This window comes from Salvelinus namaycush, chromosome 3, assembly GCF_016432855.1.
Source record: "Salvelinus namaycush isolate Seneca chromosome 3, SaNama_1.0, whole genome shotgun sequence".
Classification (NCBI taxonomy): domain Eukaryota; kingdom Metazoa; phylum Chordata; class Actinopteri; order Salmoniformes; family Salmonidae; genus Salvelinus; species Salvelinus namaycush.
In genome coordinates, this window is record NC_052309.1 from 42970030 (window position 1) to 42988854 (window position 18825).

The following is an 18825-nucleotide window of genomic DNA, read 5'->3' on the forward strand; positions in this document are numbered from 1 at the left end:
CTCCTCTCTTTGGCGGGAAAAATGGCAGGGTTTTTCTGTGACTTCGTGGTGACCTAACATAATAGTTTGTGGAGCTTTCGCTGTAAAGCATTTTTGAAATCAGACACTGTGGCTGGATTAATGAGAATTGTATCTTTAAAATGGTGCCTAATACTTGTATGTTTGAGAAATTTGATTTATGAGATTTCTATTGTTTTGTATTTGGTGCCCTGCAATTACATTGGCTGTTGGCGGAACCCCAGTCCTAGACAGGTTAAACTAGACATCGGGCCAATGCTGATAAGTTCACCAATATATTGTGCATCCCTAGTTGTTACAGGTTTCAAGCTTATGGGCATGTGGCAGCACTGTGTAGGAGGGAGGTTCCTATGTGTGAGAAGTGTGCAGAAAGACATGAGACAAAGGAATGAGTAGCATTGGGAAAAGAAGCGGTATGTGTTAATTGTTGGGGTGCCCATGGGGCTTCGGATCAGAAATGTCCAGTGCGAGAGAGACAGGTTGAGGTAACCAAGGGTTAGAGTAGTGCAGAGTGTGTCATATGCTGAGGCAGTGAAGAAAGTAATGGGTCAAGGGGGAGGGATCCTGAGAGGATTTGTGAGTAGTAGATCTGTACCAATATGGAGGGATAAGGCCAATGATATATGCAGTGTTGCCATGTATGCAATTTTCCAACTTAATGACTGACTGTCAGGCAGTGAGAAAGGCTGTTGCTGAGTGAGTGGTGGGGAGGGCCGGAGGGATGTGTGTGTTGAGAAAGCACTACAGTTATTGGCTGAGGCACGTGAGCGAGAAAGCAGCTAGCACGTGCACACGTTTTGACAACTTTTTACCAGTTGTAGGTAGGCTATTTAGATTGTCATTATGGAGACAGCTATTTTCAAACCTTTTTCCATAAAACATTAATACTCTAGAACTGTATCCAGGCACCCCGCATTGCGTTGTGGTTATTGGCCACTGTGGTATATTGGCCATATACCATACCCCCGTGTGCCGTATTACTTAATCATAGCGGTCAAGCGAGTTAAATCCACATCCATTGATGGAAAATGATCTGGCAAGTTAAATAAGGACGACTTATCAGTTCTCATGTCACATATTCAAATTCCTTAATTCCATGTCATAGCTTACAATAATTATTTTAAAGAAACCTAAATTTTGCTTCTAACGTCGTTACATGTTACAATGATATTCCTTATTAATTGGCTGGATAACTTACGGAAAATGGTTTATTGTATAGATATGGCAACTCCTCACTTGCTGTGGGGAAAAAATGGGGCTCGTTTTCAAGCCTTTGGTGCAAGTTTTGAGTGGCCATTGTGCTAGAAATGTTAACTTGACCTGGCAACCCTGGATATATGCTTCAGTAAGATTGGCTTTGTTCATAGCAATGGTTATCAACAGTACTGCAGGGATGGAACACAAATCGCATAAAATAGAGGTTGTGGTGGCAGATGCAGAGAAGTATTTGGGTGTACGATATTTGACGTCAGAAGAGTTACCGGGTATGTTGAGTGGTGGTGTCCCGTCCTTTAAGCCTGAGGTAGGACTAGACAGATTTAAATAGTGGAGTAGGGTGGTGGGTTTTTAATTCGTGTAGGGTTATAATAGGGGAAACAAATACCGTACTTTACCCAAGCAAAGTATAAGAGGGTTCTATTCCAGTCTACTTGGTGGCAGTAATGCAACATTTCTGGGTGCCGTTAAACCTCATCTAAGTAACTTACTTGTAATTTCCTTGAAAAATAGTTGGCAAAACTGCAGTCGCTAGCAAAGTAGCTTCAATACTAACGTTAGTTAACTAGGCTACGAAGCCGCTATTTCTAGTGTAACGGCATTACTGTCAAAATAGCTAGCTAGTTCATCAAATAACCAAATTATTTTAGTGAACAAATGGTTAGGTAACCTTAACCATTCCCCATGACACGGTAGTTATTATTGCAATTTGTCAACCATTGTTAACCGCTATTTTACCACAGATGTTAACTCACGTTCGTTAGCTGTCATGCTCTCTTGTTGACTAGCGTTAGCTAGTTACAGTAACGTTAACGTTAGTATATCCATTGAGAACTAACAACGAAGTCGGAACAGGACCACCAGCAGAAACAACCAACGGCTTTCAAGATAGCATGGGCTGAATATCACCCATGCCCATGCAAACACTGAATAGCCTAAAACCCAGTAATACACATGTGTATCGCTTGATACCTTTGTTCAGTCAAACCACTAACGTTAAATGACTGTAACTAGTTAGGAAACGCTATCTTCTCCGCCATTTTGTCCCTACTACGATCTCTTAGTAGCTAGTCCATCTTCAAACCACCTCACCCGCTCCTGGAAGCCCCCCGTTAGAGGGAGACAAGCGAATGAGGGGCATACTCCGCATTGACAGTAAATCTTAACCCTTACCATCGTATCTTTCGGCTTGTTCGGCGAGTTTGGCCTGGTATACTAAGTGTTCTCGATCTGCCATGGTGTTCGAGGTCGGGCTGTCGATGATGTGCGGCCTGAAGGAGAGGCTCGACCGTGGGTCTGTCTCAGACGGCGGTTCCTGGTGGAGCAGCAGCTCAGCGTCCCCACTCTCTAACTACCGGTAGCACTGGTTTAAAGATGGCGTCCAAACTCAATCCGGGAAATTGACGCAATCCACGCCAACACCACATCCCCGCTCTTCACTTTTCTTTCTCACACACTCCCGTGCAAGCTATTGGCCACCAACCCATTTCATCTCATGTATTTATGGTGTGATTATATGTCAACCAAAAATCTATTGAAAGACAATGTGTATGTCAACCAAAAATCGATTGAAATACAATGTGAAACACAAGCCAGTATTAAAAAGATTCAGTTAAATATAATCCACTCGGCATGACCAGACTCCATAAAGTAGTGTGCATATAATAATGGTGGTTCACACATCAGGGCCACATATTTACATTTTAGTATATGGCTCTGGTTCACAACTCCTTATCATTACTTGAGTCAATACGTTATTATAATCCTGTGACTCCGGAGTGGCGCAGTGGTCTAAGACACTGCATCTCAGTGTTTGAAGCGTCACTAAAGACACCCTGATTCGATTGCAGGCTGTATCACAACTGGCTGTGATTGGGAGTCCAATAGGGCAGTGCACAATTGGTCCAGCGTCGTCCGGGTTTGGCTGGTGTAGGCCGTAACTAAGAATTTGTTCTTAACTGACTTGCCTAGTTCAATAAAGGTTTAATACAAAAATATAAGTGATTTTAAAACCTCTTCTCACCAGCCATGTGAGCCATGGGTAGTCAATCAGTCTGTCATAATCTCAGGTCGGCTGTATGCATTGTTAGCTTTCAAACTCTAGGTGGCATTTTGCTTTTCCCCTACAGTTCTCAGCCATGACTTCTCCACGACTGCCTCATGTGAACTACAATCCCCCTTTAGAAAAGTTAATAATCATTGCTTGCGATACACCTTTCGCAACATACATCCCTTATCTTTTGCACAGATCCATAGAACTATGGGTGCCTCCATCTGATAAAAATATTTTCCCCGAGTTGCACTTACACAAAGGTGTTCGGGGGAGCTTGCTAGATAACTAATTAGCACAGGTGGTCGCTTCGTCTTGTCTGTTTTCCGTAAACAAGCGCTGTAACATGTAGATATGGTGGTGTGGAAACACTAACCTTATCAAGGTGTGTATAAAAAATTGTATCTCACTGATATGAAAGATAAGGTCCTTATGCTTCCAAAACCATACAGCAAGCGATGCATGGTAATGTTCAGACCGAGCGTCTGGGATCTTAAAACTTCTTAGGGATAGCTCCCTTTTCTTTTCTTTTTTTTCGCCTAAATGACATACCCAATCTAACTGCCTGTAGCTCAGGCCCTGAAGCAAGGATATGCATATTCTTGGTACCATTTGAAAGGAAACACTTTAAAGTTTGTGGAAATGTGAATTTAATGTAGGATAATATAACACAATAGATCTGGTAGAAGAAAATAAAAAATAAAAAACCAACCAGTCTTTTTCTACCACCATCTCTGAAATGCAAAAGAAAGCTCATAGTTCTAGCCATCACTCAGGTTGTAATTCCGATAGTGTCCACAAGATGGCGGCAGTGTATGTGCAAAGTTTCAGATGGATAACTTGAAGTATGACTGATCTACAAGACTTTTAGTGTGAAGTCCCCAGTTACATTTGGGCAAATCGTGAAGGAGACATTCGCATTCATTTTCCATTTTTTCTGCAAGAATATTGTCAAATCTGTATACTTGGATTTTGATTTAGCTTTCCAAGTATTAGTAGCCATATTATAAGTTCAACAGTTGCAAAACAACCCGTTTTCATAACTTCATAACTCTGAATATCCTTATAATTTTTGTCCAAAATGAAAAGGCATGCTGTCGTACAAGGTTAGTAGCTACATTTTATGACATGTACATGGTTTCCGGATACTCCCGTAAAGCCCAGGTCATTGGCTATCTAGCTAGCTGTGTTTGACCCCGATTGGTCCCGTATATTTGACAAATATACAGTCGTTCAAGTAATGGGCGCCCGAGTCATCGGCGTGCCATGAAGGTGTCGCTCTCTGACCAAATATGGTGTCCTATAGGATATACTACACCTCTATTGAAATCATGAAGTCTTGTTACCTGCTAGGATCTCTGAGGAATAGATACGAACGTGATTTGACTGTTTAGGGTGAGATTTTCAGATTCCTTTCTTTGCAAATTGAACGAGTGGAAATACAAAACGATCGTGCATGCTATATGGACCACTTTAGGATATGAAAAATTATTTTATCTAACAAAACGACACTTCGTGTTATCTCTGGGAATTTAAGCTTTCAGCCGATATAAGACACTTATATGTACCTCCATTGTTGTTTCTCTAAAATCTGTGATCTTGACATAAGGCGCTGCATGATTTACAACTGTCCCGTTGATGGGACGCCGATCCTTAATTAAAACTCCCCTTACAGAAGACGCCTTCATCCATGACTCTTATGTGTAATGTAATGCCATGGAACAGTCATGATCAAGGGCTAGCTAGCTTTCAGTGTGTATTGTATCACTTCACTTTCGATTTGTGACAGTCAGCGGAGACATTGGCTATAAGTGACAAAAAAAATGCCCAAAATGTAAAAATGCCTGTATTTGTATTTATTATGGATCCCCATTAGCTGCTGCACTCTTCCTAGGGTCCAGCAAAATTAAGGCAGTTTATACAATTTTAAAAACATTACAATACATTCACAGATTTCACAACACACTGTGTTCCCTCAGGCTCCTACTCCACCACTACCACATATCTACAGGACTAAATCCATGTGTATGTTATCGTGTGTGTATGCATGTGTCTGTGCCAATGTTTGTGTTGCTTCACAGTCCTGTCAGGCATTGGATGGAGACAAACACAAATTAAGACATAGCAAATTGACACAATTGTAATTTTATTTACTTAGGTTTTTATTTACTAAGGATATTAACACATTACATGCTACAGAAAATAAAAGGTAAAATGTGAACTCCAAATAATAGTGTTATACCACAATGGAACATCTTAAAATCAATTATTTATATTTTCACCCACTCCTGTCCTCTTCAAAAGAAAAGGGATGGCACGAAAGGAAAATTGTAATTGGGATCGAGCAATTTCATGTAATGGAATTACGCTGAGATTTCACTTTAAAAATGTATACCAAACAAAAAAACGTTAATTTCAAAGTTTAACCATACAAACTCTATGCACAATGACTACTTATACATTTTTACAAAAAATATTTACAGGAAGAACTGTGCAGATAACATTTCCTGGAAAAACTATTTTTTTGTTTGTAATTTACTGTTCAAATTAGTCATTGTGCATAGTTGTATGGTTTTTTATTAAACTTTTAAATAAATGTTTTTTGTTTGGCATATTTTTTATTTTTTAAACCAGAGTCTCAGCGTAATTCAGTTTCTGTGGAATTACCTGGTACAAAAATACAGGAGAATGAAAACAGTTTGCAATGAATGATGATGAGGCTTAAAAAAACTATCATCAGTAACAGAGGCAATATAAGAGATAAGGTGCAGAAAAGGGATTCAACGTTGAAAAATGTTTGTGAAAGGACACCATTTTAAAATCACTCATTAAAATCCAAGTATTCGTTGGTCCAAGGGCGAAAGTTGCTTCACCTGACTGGCCTATACTCCACTAGACAAAACGGTATCATATGATCATGGCCCTCTATGAAATGGAGACAGTCTCTTCTCTTCAAGGCAAGCCTGAGATGGTTGGATGACAGACGGGTGTCACTGGATGCAACATGCAAGTACAACAGACACAACAGGACCTGGCTCAACTGGCAACAGATTGCAGAATGGTGTTGGTGGGAAATGTTCGAGAACATTTGAGCAATGTTAACCAAACAAAGTACAACAACTTCTTACACTATGAACATAATGGTAAAATACATACCCATCAGTGCCATACCAGAGGACAACATAAAAAGCCAAAGACCAACAGAAAGCACATCAATTATTTGTTTCCTTTCAAGAAATCCAAACAGTATTGACAACAGAGTTCAAGAAAACTAGAAAGGGAAAATGAGAGGTGCCAGGTGCATGTCCACATACCCTTCCCAATCTGCAGTATTGACTTAAACAAATAATTCAAAGTTATGCAATAGGGGAACTCTGTCAGGCAGTTTAATGTCATATTTTCAGTTTGAGTTTGTCATTCATTTATTTGTGTAAATCTTTCTGTCATTGCTAAATACAGATTGCATAATTTCTAATTCATTAAAACATAGAAATATTATTTAACAGGGGCAACACGAGTCTGGTTGTGGTCTGGTTCAGTAGGGAGAAAACAAAACAGTGAAACTGGGAGGTAGCCTACTACCTGAACTTGACCAGTAAGAACAATTTTTTTTACCCCCTTCGCAAAACATTTTGCTACTTTGTACCCTACTGAACACAACCCTGGTGCTTTCTGTAGTGTGTCATAGTTCAATCATCCTCTTGCCGTACTACTCCTCCCGTCACTGAACTATGTTTATATCACATACAGAGCATAAAACCATTCAAACTTTTACAGACACATTTTAACTGTTCATTGTCTCATAAATACAATGATGCTGCAGTCAACACAAGTTATGCAGGTTGCCCTCAGTGCTGCCTTCAATAGAGCAACGGTAGTGTCTTTGTAAACTTTAACATAGAAAACATCTACACAGGGCTTGTAATTAATATTCTCACTCTTAGTATTATTAAAAAGCCTTGCAGCTTCATAGACATTGACTTGGAAGGAACGTAAGTTCTTACACTGTTGGGAAAGATAAGAAACTATGCACATTTACACAATAATACCACAGGGTATAGTTGAGGGAGTAAGGAGTGTTTGGACTATAATTGTTCGGTTGGCAAAAAAAACAACCCCAAAAAATAAGGAAATAAAATCTACCAACATTTCCACAAAAATACAGATGAACTGAGCCTGGCACTTCAGGTCATGTTATTTTCCTATTTCGGAAAGACAATTAACATCAATTAAAACAATTCAGATGAGGTAGAAAGGACAAAATAAACAGACCCTCCCTCCCCAAATGACGATGATTGGCCTAAAAAACACTCACATGTGCCTACGATTGGTCAATACACCCACCCATGTTACTATGATCGATCAGTGGCTATGTGCCTTTCACCCACACAGTCCTTTAGCAATGTAGTGTAGTCATCCTATGAGGACGTTTAGCATACTGCGGTGTATCTGGCACGTCAGTGGCTGGATGTGTCATAACTGTGCCCAGAGGGTAGGTACTGGGTGAGAGGATGATAAATTGGCACTAAGGGAGACACTAGGGAAATTAACGTGGTCATGTTCAGTCGGGAGGAAAGGTTTCGAAACGGGGAGGTACTACCCAAACCTGTCCGATAAGAAACATTCAATATTGTTTTCTGTTGCATAACTTTTTAAAACACTTTCAACATTGTGCCCTACTGAATACAACCCAGACCGAACTAAGAGCTCCAAGTTGAAACGTAGCTGACAGAAACAATGAATTCAGTCAACTTAAAAACGTGTATGTATATTTACTGTGTGTTTGCTATGACCACGTGGGAGGGAAACTAGGGGAGACACCAAAGGATTAAGGCTGCGGCTTTCTGTCGAGTGTGACAATGTGAACTTCTGCATCACAGTGCTGGGGACTAAGTCTGCATCATTTCAAATGTGACGTTAACAGGTTCCATCTGCCAAAAGTCCTTTATGTACACTGAAACATAACTGTACTCTGTAGGTGCCTCTAGTGTCTTTAGCATAGGGGAGGTCCGGGAGGAAATGGATCACACCATGTAACAAATGAATGAGACAGGTGGAGGAGACTGACAGGATGGGAGAGGAGGGGACTGGGCAAATCAAAGTAAGAAGAGAGGGCAGTGTTGGTGTATTTACACTTTTCTGTCATTGTCTGGCCATTGTATACCCTCCTTATATGACCATTTCTCAAAACAATGAGGTGGACTGGACGAAGGCCCGATACCTGACAGTCCTAAGGAATGTCTCCACTTCCTCCCCAGACACAGTCATCATAGTGTTTCAGATAGACGCATAACAGTGACCACACAAAGCGTGAGGGTCTGTTCACACACAGGGCAACGAAAAAACAAAACATTTAACATAATATTTAGCATGTAATGATATATATACAGTACCAGTCAAAAGTACTTTACTATTTTACTATTTTCTACATTGTAGAATAATAGTCTAGACATCAAAACTATAAAATAACACATATGGAATCATGTAGTAACCAAAGCAGTCGTTAACAAATCAAAATATATTTTATATTCGAGATTCTTCAAAGTAGCCACCTTTTGCCTTGATGACAGCTTTGCACACTCTTGGCATTCTCTCAACCAGCTTCATGAGGCAGTCACCTGGAGTGCATTTCAATTAACAGGTGTGCCTTCTTAAAAGTGAATATGTGGAATTTCTTTCCTTCTTAATGTGTTTGAGCCAATCAGTTGTGTTGTAACAAGGTAGGGTTGGTATACAGAAGATAGCCCTATTTCGTAAAAGACCAAGTCCATATTATGGCAAGAACAGCTCAAATAGGCAAAGAGAAACTACAGTCCATCATTAATTTAAGACATGAAGGTCAGTCAATCCGGAAAATTTCAAGAACTTAGAAAGTTTCAAATGCAGTCGCAAAAACGTCGTCTTTGTGAGACGCAGAGAAGTTGAACAGATGATCTCTGCATGTGTGGTTCCCACCGTGAAGCATGGAGGAGGAGCTGTGATGGTGCTTTGCTGGTGACACTGTCTGTGATTTATTTAGGATTCAAGGCACACTTAACCAGCATGGCTACCACAACATTCTACAGCGAAACCCCATCCCATCTGGTTTACGCTTTGTGGGACTATCATTTGTTTATCAACAGGACAATGACCCAACACACCTCCAGGCTGTGTAAGGGCAATTTGACCAATAAGGAGAGTGATGGAGTGCTGCATCAGATGACCTAGCCTCCACAATCACCCAACCTCAACCCAATTGAGATGGTTTGGGATGAGTTGAACCGCAGAGTGAAGGAAAATCAGCCAACAAGTGCTCAGCATATGTGGGAACTCCTTCAAGACTGTTGGAAAAGCATTCCAGGTGAAGCTGGTTGAGAGAATGCCAAGCGTGTACAAAGCTGTCATCAAGGCAAAGGGTGGCTACTTTGAAGAATCTCAAATATATTTTATTTATTTAACACGTTTTGGTTACTACATGATTCTATGTGTTATTTCATAGTTTTGATGTCGTCACTATTATTCTACAATGTAGAAAATAGTAAAAATAAAGAAACTCTTGAATGAGTAGGTGTGTCCAAACTTTTGACTTGTACTATATATATATATATATATAACTGCCCAAAAAAAGGAAACGCCAATAGTGTCTTAATAGGGCGTTGTGCCACCATCAGCCAGAACAGCCTCAATGTGCCTTGCCATAGATTATGCAAGTTTCAGGATGGAACTCTATTGGAGGGATGCGACACAATTCCATGAGAAATTCCATAATTTTGTGTTTTTTTGGTGGTCTCAAACGCCACTCCAGAATCTCGCATAAGTGTACAATTGGGTTGAGATCTCATGACAGATGGCCACGTCATATGGTTTACATCGTTTTCATGCTCATCGAACCATTAAGTGACCATTAATGCCCTGTGGATGGGGGCATTGTCATCCTATGGGGGCATAGCCATGTTAGCCAAAATAATGGGCAACTGGGCCTGCCCAGCATTTTTATACATGACCCTAAGCATGTAGCGATGTTAATTGCTTAGGAACCGCACCTGTGTGAAAGCACCTGCTTTCAATATACTTTGTATCCATCATTTACTCAAGTGTTTCCTTTTTTTTGGCAGTTGCTGTACCTGTCATAATTCTATCATAATATTTTTCATTTCAGTACAAAAAGAGGACTTGGGGGTTTGTAGTGTGGGGTTTGTAGCAGAGAGGGGCTGGGTTAGAGCCCCTGTAGTGAGTAGTGGAGTGTGCTGTGGTAACTCGTGCTGTCTGTCAAGTGCAGCAATGGTCGGTTTCAGTCGCAGTGAGCATCTGTCTCCACAAGAGGGAGTCAAAATTAGGAGTCAGGGTGGCTACTATTCTCACTGCCAAGTTCACAGTCCGTTACTACAAAAGGGTGATCAATGAGTCTGTGAGAGACACCACATATACACAAGTATCTGAATTGTGTGCGTGCGTGTGTATGTATGCGTGTAGAGGAGGATTTCGTGGATAACATGGGAGAGGGGTCATAAACGCTGCTGTGTGTCGTGTATCAGGACTTCAATACTGGGGTGGAAGTGTAAACTCTATTCTGTGTGTGTATGTGAAGGGAGGGGAGTGTACTCCAGCCCCATTGGCAACAACAGCTGCTGAGTTGCAACTCCTGACCACTGTAGTCCGTATATCCTGTGTGCTCTTTCTATCATTTGTGAGAAACGATCACAGAGGGATTTTGTGAAGTGAGGAGTGAGACTAAGTGTGTCTCTCAGCTCTCATCCTCAGGGTGTTGGTGGTCCAGAAGCCGGACGTGCGTGAAGGGAAAGTGGCCATGCTTGCCCTTACACTCGCCCTCCCACTGGCCGTTCACGTTGATCTTGGTCACTTTTACCATGTCTCCGACCTGCAGAAACACACACAGGTTAGAATATAGAGATAGATTGGAAAGAAACAAGACCTTCAGGGGTCTGTAACGTGTGGCTCTTAAAAAGCCCCTATCGGGCTCAATGGTGATCTATAATTAGTCATTTAAAGCAGCTTAATCAATCAACTATAATAGCAGAAGAATGAACACATCAAATCAGCTCTACTCACACTTGAACAACCACATGAAAATGATTTAATAATTTGGCTACACCCCGTACTATTCAACAAAATTCTGTTTTGTTTCATTTGAAATGTGGCCAGGTGCGCCAACATCCAAGGTTTTTGTGGGGGGAAACGGTTCAAAATGTGTAGGAACAAAGCCTCCTCCTGTCAACCCGACCCCAGCCTTTGCCTGACATGCACAGTAGCTAAACTCTTTATTTCGTTTCTCTAACCCAGGTCAGTTTCCACTTCAAATACACTCAGGGATGGGATTGACCCAAACCCTGTAAACAAATTAATAAGCTACAAAGCAGCACAGTTCTACTAAGCCTGTGTTACACACTACACCCATGCCCCATCTATAATCTCCATGTTGCTTCACTTTCTGCAGTGCAAATACATGGGTGCATCCCAAATGGCACCCTGGCCTATTCCTTACGTAGTGCGGAACTTTTAACCAAAAGCAGTGCACTACATAGGGAATAGGGTGCCATTTGGGATTTAGTCCATGTTCCTCTCATGACATACAGTATACCAGTGGGTGTGTTTCTTCACAGGAACGCTCTTTACCAACAGTGAGATTGGACACATGAGCTGCAAGACATGAACTGTGAGGCAACCTTTGCTCAGGAATTGCCATTTGTACTGTACGACGCAACAACAACAAAAATCAAGGGAAAACTATGCATGAACCCATTATGTATGTCATTGTGTGAATTTGCACGTGCGTATGTTCGAGTGTGCCTGCCTGCGTTTGCATATATATGCTTACAGGCAAGAGTAAGCAATTGCAGCAGCACCCTGACTCTCGGAGCAGAGAAAAGATATAGGCACATGACATGAAACAGAAAAGAGGGAGAGAGCGCCATAGACGGGTGGAGAACAGGGGGACAGAGGAAGGCGAAGAAAGGGGGCGAACCAATACCTCCAAGGCGAGGGCCGTCTTGTCGTAGGCATTGGGCACCCTCTTCTGAATGGCACGGGCGTAGACAGGCCCATTCTGCAGGTTGGGCAGGGGTGTATTACCCACGGGCTGGGCATACTGGCCTGGCTCCCCCAGAGGCGGGGGCAGCTGGGGAGCTGCTCCGTCGGTAGTGCTGCCTCCAACACCTGCCGGTACTCCGCCTACTCCTCCTGCCCCGCCAGGCCTCCCTGCCGCCGGAGCCACCAAGGAGTTGGGCGAGGCAGGCCGGTACTTCTCCACGTAGGGCACGGGAATCATGCCGACACGGCCCTCTTGGTTGGCCGCGTTCCACCACTGCTCCTCAGGCTTCTCCAGCACGCGCAGGACGTCGCCCTTGCGGAAGGGCAGGTCCTCCTCGTCGTTGCCAGGGAAGTCGAAGAGGGCGCGAACAAACTCTGCCTCCTGCAGGGCGCCGCCCGATGCAGCGGCGGCACAGCTCACGAAGCCCGCATGCTTGGCCTTGCTGATGGGCTCGATCAGCGTGGTGGTGTCCAGGTAGTGGATCTTGTAGAACTCCAGCAGGGCGGGTAGGGCGTCAAACTCCTGATCCCCGATGCGGAACCGCGGGGGGGCCAGACCTGGCGGGCGAGGCAGGGGGAGAGGATGGAGCAGTTTGTTATGTCAAACCATTACCACGGCTGATCTAACAACGCATGGTGGACCAATTGGTGGATTTTCCCTTCTGCCTCAATGGCAGTGTTGTACTAAATGAAGGTCTGACACTGAAGCAATTAATTTTGTTGAAATTGTTTATGTAAAAGCTGATGTTGGCTTAGGTCTCATGCTTTTATAGAGTTATCCCAAGCTGAGGTGACCTAGGCTCCTGCTGTTGCCTGGCCTATTCTGGAGAAAACCACTCTCCTGGAACTCGGAGATTACTGAAAGAGCCTCACAGCTAAAAAAAAGATTCTGACAATGGAGTCCTAACAAAAAATGTGTCTCAAGTCAAGGAGTTAGCTGAAATAGTATTTAAGTCTCCCACAGCTTCACATACAGCATGCATACGCTCCCAGTCACAAATTTTTTGCAAGTTTATTAAGAAAAACAAATCTGTTCAAGGGGTTCGTCGTCATAACAAATTTCAATGCCACCCACAGTATCTGGGTCTAAGACAACACAGGCCTACTCATTCAAGAGTTTGATTCAATTTCAAAGCATAGCTAATCGTCACACCATTGTCTTCCGATAGGTGCCGTCATTTTAACGTGATACGCAGTTGCCAGCTGTATTACAAATCGTGGAACTAATCTCTAAAAATTGTGATTTTGCTCATCCGCTTACACTAGTTCCTAAATCACTCCACTATGATACACTGGGCTAGCTACTACGGCAAACCATGCTCGACAAGCTGTGCAAACTTGCTCCAGTTAGAAGCTTACTTCTAGCTTGTTTGACTGGCCATTGTGGTAGCTCATTTGCAAGCTTGCTGATTAAGTTGTATGGCACTAAAGTTATGGGACTGTTCTCAGAAATCACATGTATCTGACAGCGGGTACTGTGCCTCGCTACTTTAACATTTAGCCAGCGCCATAACATCGCAGCTTGAGCAGTGCACTAGTCACGGCAGAAGAGAAACTGCATTATCATGAAAACATGAACTGTGCTATTAGCTGGAATTTCACTACAGTGGATAGCTACAGCGCCTTCAGAAAGTATTCACAACTCAGACTTTTTCCACGTTGTTGTGTTACAGCCTTTTGTCACTGTCAAAGTGGAATTACTCCACAATACTAAACTAATTGACAAAGTGAAAAGGAAGACTGTACAGAACAAAAATATCCCAAAACATGCATCCTGTTTGCAACAAGGCACTAAAGTAATACTGCAATAAATGTGGCAAAGCAAAAAACTTTTTGTCCTGAATACAGAGTTGTTTAGGGCAAATCCAATACAACACATTACTGAGTACCACTCTCTATGGTTTCTGAGCTCGTTACAGGTGCACCTCAGCCACGCTCAAGGTACTAAACGATATCATAACCGCCATCGATAAGACAGTACTGTGCAGCCGTCTTCATTGGCCTAGCCAAGGCTTTCGACTCTGTCAATCACCGTATTCTTATCAGCAGACTCAATAGCCTTGGATTCTCAAATGACTGGCTCGCCTGGTTCACCAACTACTTTGCAGACGGAGTCCAGTGTGTCAAATCGGAGGGCCTGTTGTCCGGACCTCTGGCAGTCTCTATTGGGGTACCACAGGGTTAAATTCTTGGGCCGACTCTTTTCTCTGTATATATCAATGATGTCGCTCTTGCTGCGGGTGATTACCTGATCCACCTCTACGCAGATGACACCACTCTGTATAAATCTGGCCCTTCTGTGGACACTGTGTTAAGTAACCTCCAAATGAGCTTCGATGCCATACAACTCTCCTTCCGTGGCCTCCAACTGCTCTTAAACGCTAGTAAAACCAAATGCATGCTTTTCAACCGTTCGCTGCCCGCACCCGCCCGCCCGACTAGCATCACTACCCTGGACGGTTCTGACCTAGAATATGTGGACAACTACAAATACCTAGGTGTCTGGCTAGACTCTAAACTCTCCTTCCAGACTCATATTAAACATCTCCAATCCAAAATCATATCTAGAATCGGCTTTCTATTTCGCAACAAAGCATCCATCACTCACGCCGCCAAACTTACCCTAGTAAAACTGACTATCCTACTGATCCTCAACTTCGGCGATGTCATCTACAAAATAGCTTACAATACTCTAATCAGCAAATTGGATGCAGTCTATCACAGTGCCATCCGTTTTGTTATCAAAGCCCCTTATACCACCCACAACTGCAACCTGTATGCTCTAGTCGGCTGGCCCTCGCTACATATTTGTCGCCAGACCCAATGGCTCCAGGTCATCTATAAGTCTATGCTAGGTAAAGCTCCGCCTTATCTCAGCTCACTGGTCACGATAACAACACCCACCCGTAGCACGCGCTCCAGCAGGTATATCTCACTGGTCATCCCCAAAGCCAACACCTGCTTTGGCCGCCTTTCCTTCCAGTTCTCTGCTGCCAGTGACTGGAACAAATTGCAAAAATCGCTGAAGCTGGAGACTTATATTTCCCTCACTAACTTCAAACATCAGCTATCTGAGCACCTAACCGATCGATGCAGCTGTACATAGTCCATCTGTAAATAGCCCTAACCCTAACCTACGGGATCGTCTGAGACCAGCCACCTGCACAGCTGATGAAACTGAGGAGTATTTCTGTCTGTAATAAAGCCCTTTAGTGGGGAAAAACTCATTCTGATTGGCTGGGCCTGGCTTCCTAATGGCTGCGCCCATGCCCAGTCATGTGTAATCCATAGATTAGGCCCTAATGAATTTATTTCAATCGACTGATTTCCTTATATGAACTGTACCTCAGTAAAATCATTGAAATTGTTGCATGTTACGTTTATATTTTGGTTTAGTATAGCTACGTGGTTAGCTTCGCTTGGTAACAGCAGAGAATTCCCTCTTAGATCAAGAGACTTGCTGTCTAATATTGGTTTTCTGCATGTAGCGTTTTTTTAGTTACTTGTATAACTTTGAGCTGGGATGTCTGTCCTGCAAATACTTTAGGTCAGAGACTGTATAAAATGTTCTCAACGCCCTCGTTAGCATTTAGTTAACATTCTCTATGGGATTGTACATGTACTTGTTAGCATTGCTAACCTTCGGATTACAAAGGCTCAGTGGGGTTTGAAAATAGCGCCCCTTGTGTTCGGTATGAAGGTATAACAATCTGGATATCGCCAAAGCTTTATCACATCAGTGTTTGTGAGTTATCAGCGATATCAGGCGCATGTCGAGATGGGATGCGCTAATTTCAAAGTTGCATATTCAAGTCGCATCAGGGAGACTTTTTGCATTTAGCTAACCCTAACCATAAACATAATTCTTATATGCTACATGAATTATTCTAACCTGCTGCGTAAAGTCACTTCTGATATTGGCAGCATCCCATCTGTCAAAAACACAGATCAGTGCAGATGGTCGTTACGATATCAAAATGAAGTCACAAATAAGAACTGAGCCTGTGTAAAAAATACATAAAAAACAGGGCAGGAACACAGGCATTCCACACACACCATTCGGAATAGTCATCCTCCAATTGTGACAGCCTGTCCATTCATTCACAGGATCAGCCCAGCCCAACCCACCCCTTTCACTCCGTCTACCAGGTTCTTACTAAACAGAAAGTACCTAAAACTCCAGCTGACAAAACTAAACAGACCTTTGAAAACCCACTATTACAGTTTTTTTTAAACAGCCACCACCAGTCATATATACTGTATGTAGTTCACTAAACACACGCTAACTACATGACCGCCACAGCTAACGACGTAACGTTAGGGTTGTTCCGTTGCAACATAATAATACAGTATATTCAGTCCTTAGCTAAACAAATAGCTACTGTCTTTGGTTTAGCTTAGCTAACTAGCTATTTCTGTCTGATGTAACGTTCGTTAGCTGGCTAGCTCGCTATCTTACCTGATCCAGATTGCCGGTTGTTGCTGATGCTGTTAATTATATAATGTGAGACTTTTGAGTTTTCTGAGACGGATAGCACGTAGTCCCCAGGACTGGTAATCGAGTCCCTGACCAGGAACACGCCATGTCTCTGACCCTGCAAGAGAGAAACCGCCTCCTGTCGGCTCAACCTTCCCCAGTACCAGCTAGCACGGTCCTCGGCATCAAAATTCCCGGCCATGGCTCCAAATCCACTCCGAGGATCCAAGGCCTTCCCCTTGCCTCTCCCTATTCGAAATCGGGATTCAACTCATACAAAAACTTTGGTTCACTAAGGAACACGCTCCGGGAAAAAAACATGGCATCGATACCGCTTTAAACCGTTACATCTATGTACATTTCACCGACTCCCACGAAACAATACAGTTAACGCCTTAATTAAGAATTAATTGTTGCAACCAGAAATCTATAATTTATTTGTCAAGGCGTTTTAAAATAAATCTCTTAAGTAATTTGCAATATAAAACTCAGAGGCTGAAATGGCGGATCTTTGGGGAAAGATTGACCTCATCCACCGGATGTAATGAGGTGTAGCTAGTCATGATGGAGCATGTCATGATGGGCATCACATCCATCCATTTTGAGAAGGTCGAGAAATAATGTTGATTAATAAATTATCAAAAGTTCACCTCTGACTTCAACTCATCTGGTTGCTTGTTCAATATAAGACTACCTGGTTATGTAGCCTGGACCGCAGAATTTTGTTCTTGATGAATATAAGTAAAGTGTATGCAGCTTCAACAATTTGACACTAGATGTCACTCAAATGCCACTTAATTGTACTTACATTTGACATTTTTTAGTAAGTCATTCATCTTAAATTAGCTAGGTGGGACAAACACATATCTCAGTCATAGTAAGTACATTTTTCCTCAAAAAGTACTTATCAGCAAAGTCAGTGCTAGGGGGGAAACGACTCAAGTGCGAGTGTTAGTTCATGCTGTGGGATTATTTAAGGTATTCTTTGAAGAGGTACGGTTTCAGATGTTTTTGGAATGGAATAAATGGAACAGAGTCAAACATGTGGTTTCCATATGTTTGATGTGTTTGATACCTTTCCAGTTATTCCATCCAAGCCATTATAGCACCTCCCACCAGAACCGAAACCTCATATGGTAAAAGTTGAATACCCCTGTTGTAAAGCATGAACCTGCAGGATAAAGTCACTGCTTTGATGTTTTCAGAGAATGACAGGATGTTGTCTAGGGTCACGCCAAGGTTTATGTACTCTGGGAGGGTGGGAGGGTGACGTGGAGTTGTCAACCGTGACGTAGAGGTCTTGGAGCGGGCAGGCCTTCCCCGGGAGTTAGAGCAGCTCCGTCTTGTCGAGGTTGAGCTTGAGGTGGTGGGCCGACAACCAAGCTGAGATATCTGCCAGGCACGCAAAGATGCGTCGCCACCTGGGTGTCAGAAGGGGAAAAGGAGAAAAGTAGTTGAGTGTCATCCACATAGCAATGATAGGAGAGACCATGTGAGGATATGATGGCGCCTAGTGACTTGGTTTATAGAGCGAAGAGGAGAGGGCCTAGAACCAAGCCCTGGGGGACACCAGTAGCGAGAGTACGTGGTGCACACACAGATCCTCTCCACATCACCTGGTAGGAGTGGCCTGCCAGGTGGGATGCAATCAAAGAGTGTGCAGAGCCGGAGACGCCCAGCCCTGAGAGGGTTGAGAGGAGGATCTGATTGTTCACGGTGTCGAAGGCAGCGTATAGAGGAGAGCGAGTCAACTTTGGCAGTGCGGAGAGCCTCCGTGACAGAGGAGAGCAGTCTCAGTTGAGTGACCTATCTTGAAGCCTAGGGAAGATGTAAGGGGGAATCAAAATCTTGCAGCCAGATACTGAAAAGTTTTTTTTAAAGTTACCTACTAGGTTAGGACAGCAGTCATTATTACATCCATAATTAACAAGTAGTTATGTCATGTTACTTGTGTAATGTCATAAGGGCATTAATTAATGATATTCTACACATTGCTCTGAGTCTATGACATCAGACTCTCTCCACTGCCATCTCAATG

The 18825-nt window shown here is 42.8% G+C and overlaps 2 protein-coding genes and 1 long non-coding RNA gene across 4 annotated transcripts in view; all 3 read right to left on the bottom strand.

Annotated features, from left to right (window-relative positions):
- Window positions 1–2634, bottom strand: part of LOC120031598 (14-3-3 protein epsilon) — a 36077-nt gene extending 33443 nt beyond the window's left edge. For both annotated transcript variants that reach the window (XM_038977425.1, XM_038977412.1), the window contains exon 1: window positions 2407–2634. In XM_038977425.1, coding sequence (XP_038833353.1) covers window positions 2407–2470 — 64 coding nt within the window. In that variant the 5' untranslated portion in view covers window positions 2471–2634. The remainder of the gene's footprint in view (window positions 1–2406) is intronic.
- A 2778-nt stretch (window positions 2635–5412) lies between these two features.
- On the bottom strand, window positions 5413–8762 carry LOC120031633. The gene is made up of 2 exons (XR_005473744.1): window positions 6440–8762; window positions 5413–6323 (listed from the first exon to the last, which is right to left on the bottom strand). It is a non-coding gene; the product is annotated as an uncharacterized LOC120031633 (long non-coding RNA).
- A 1109-nt stretch (window positions 8763–9871) lies between these two features.
- On the bottom strand, window positions 9872–17311 carry LOC120044371 (adapter molecule crk-like). The gene is made up of 3 exons (XM_038988997.1): window positions 16770–17311; window positions 12252–12868; window positions 9872–11141 (listed from the first exon to the last, which is right to left on the bottom strand). The coding sequence occupies exons 1-3, from the start codon at window positions 16987–16989 to the stop codon at window positions 11007–11009; spliced, it is 972 nt and encodes a 323-aa protein (XP_038844925.1). The 5' UTR covers window positions 16990–17311; the 3' UTR covers window positions 9872–11006.
- Between the last annotated feature and the right edge of the window lie 1514 nt (window positions 17312–18825).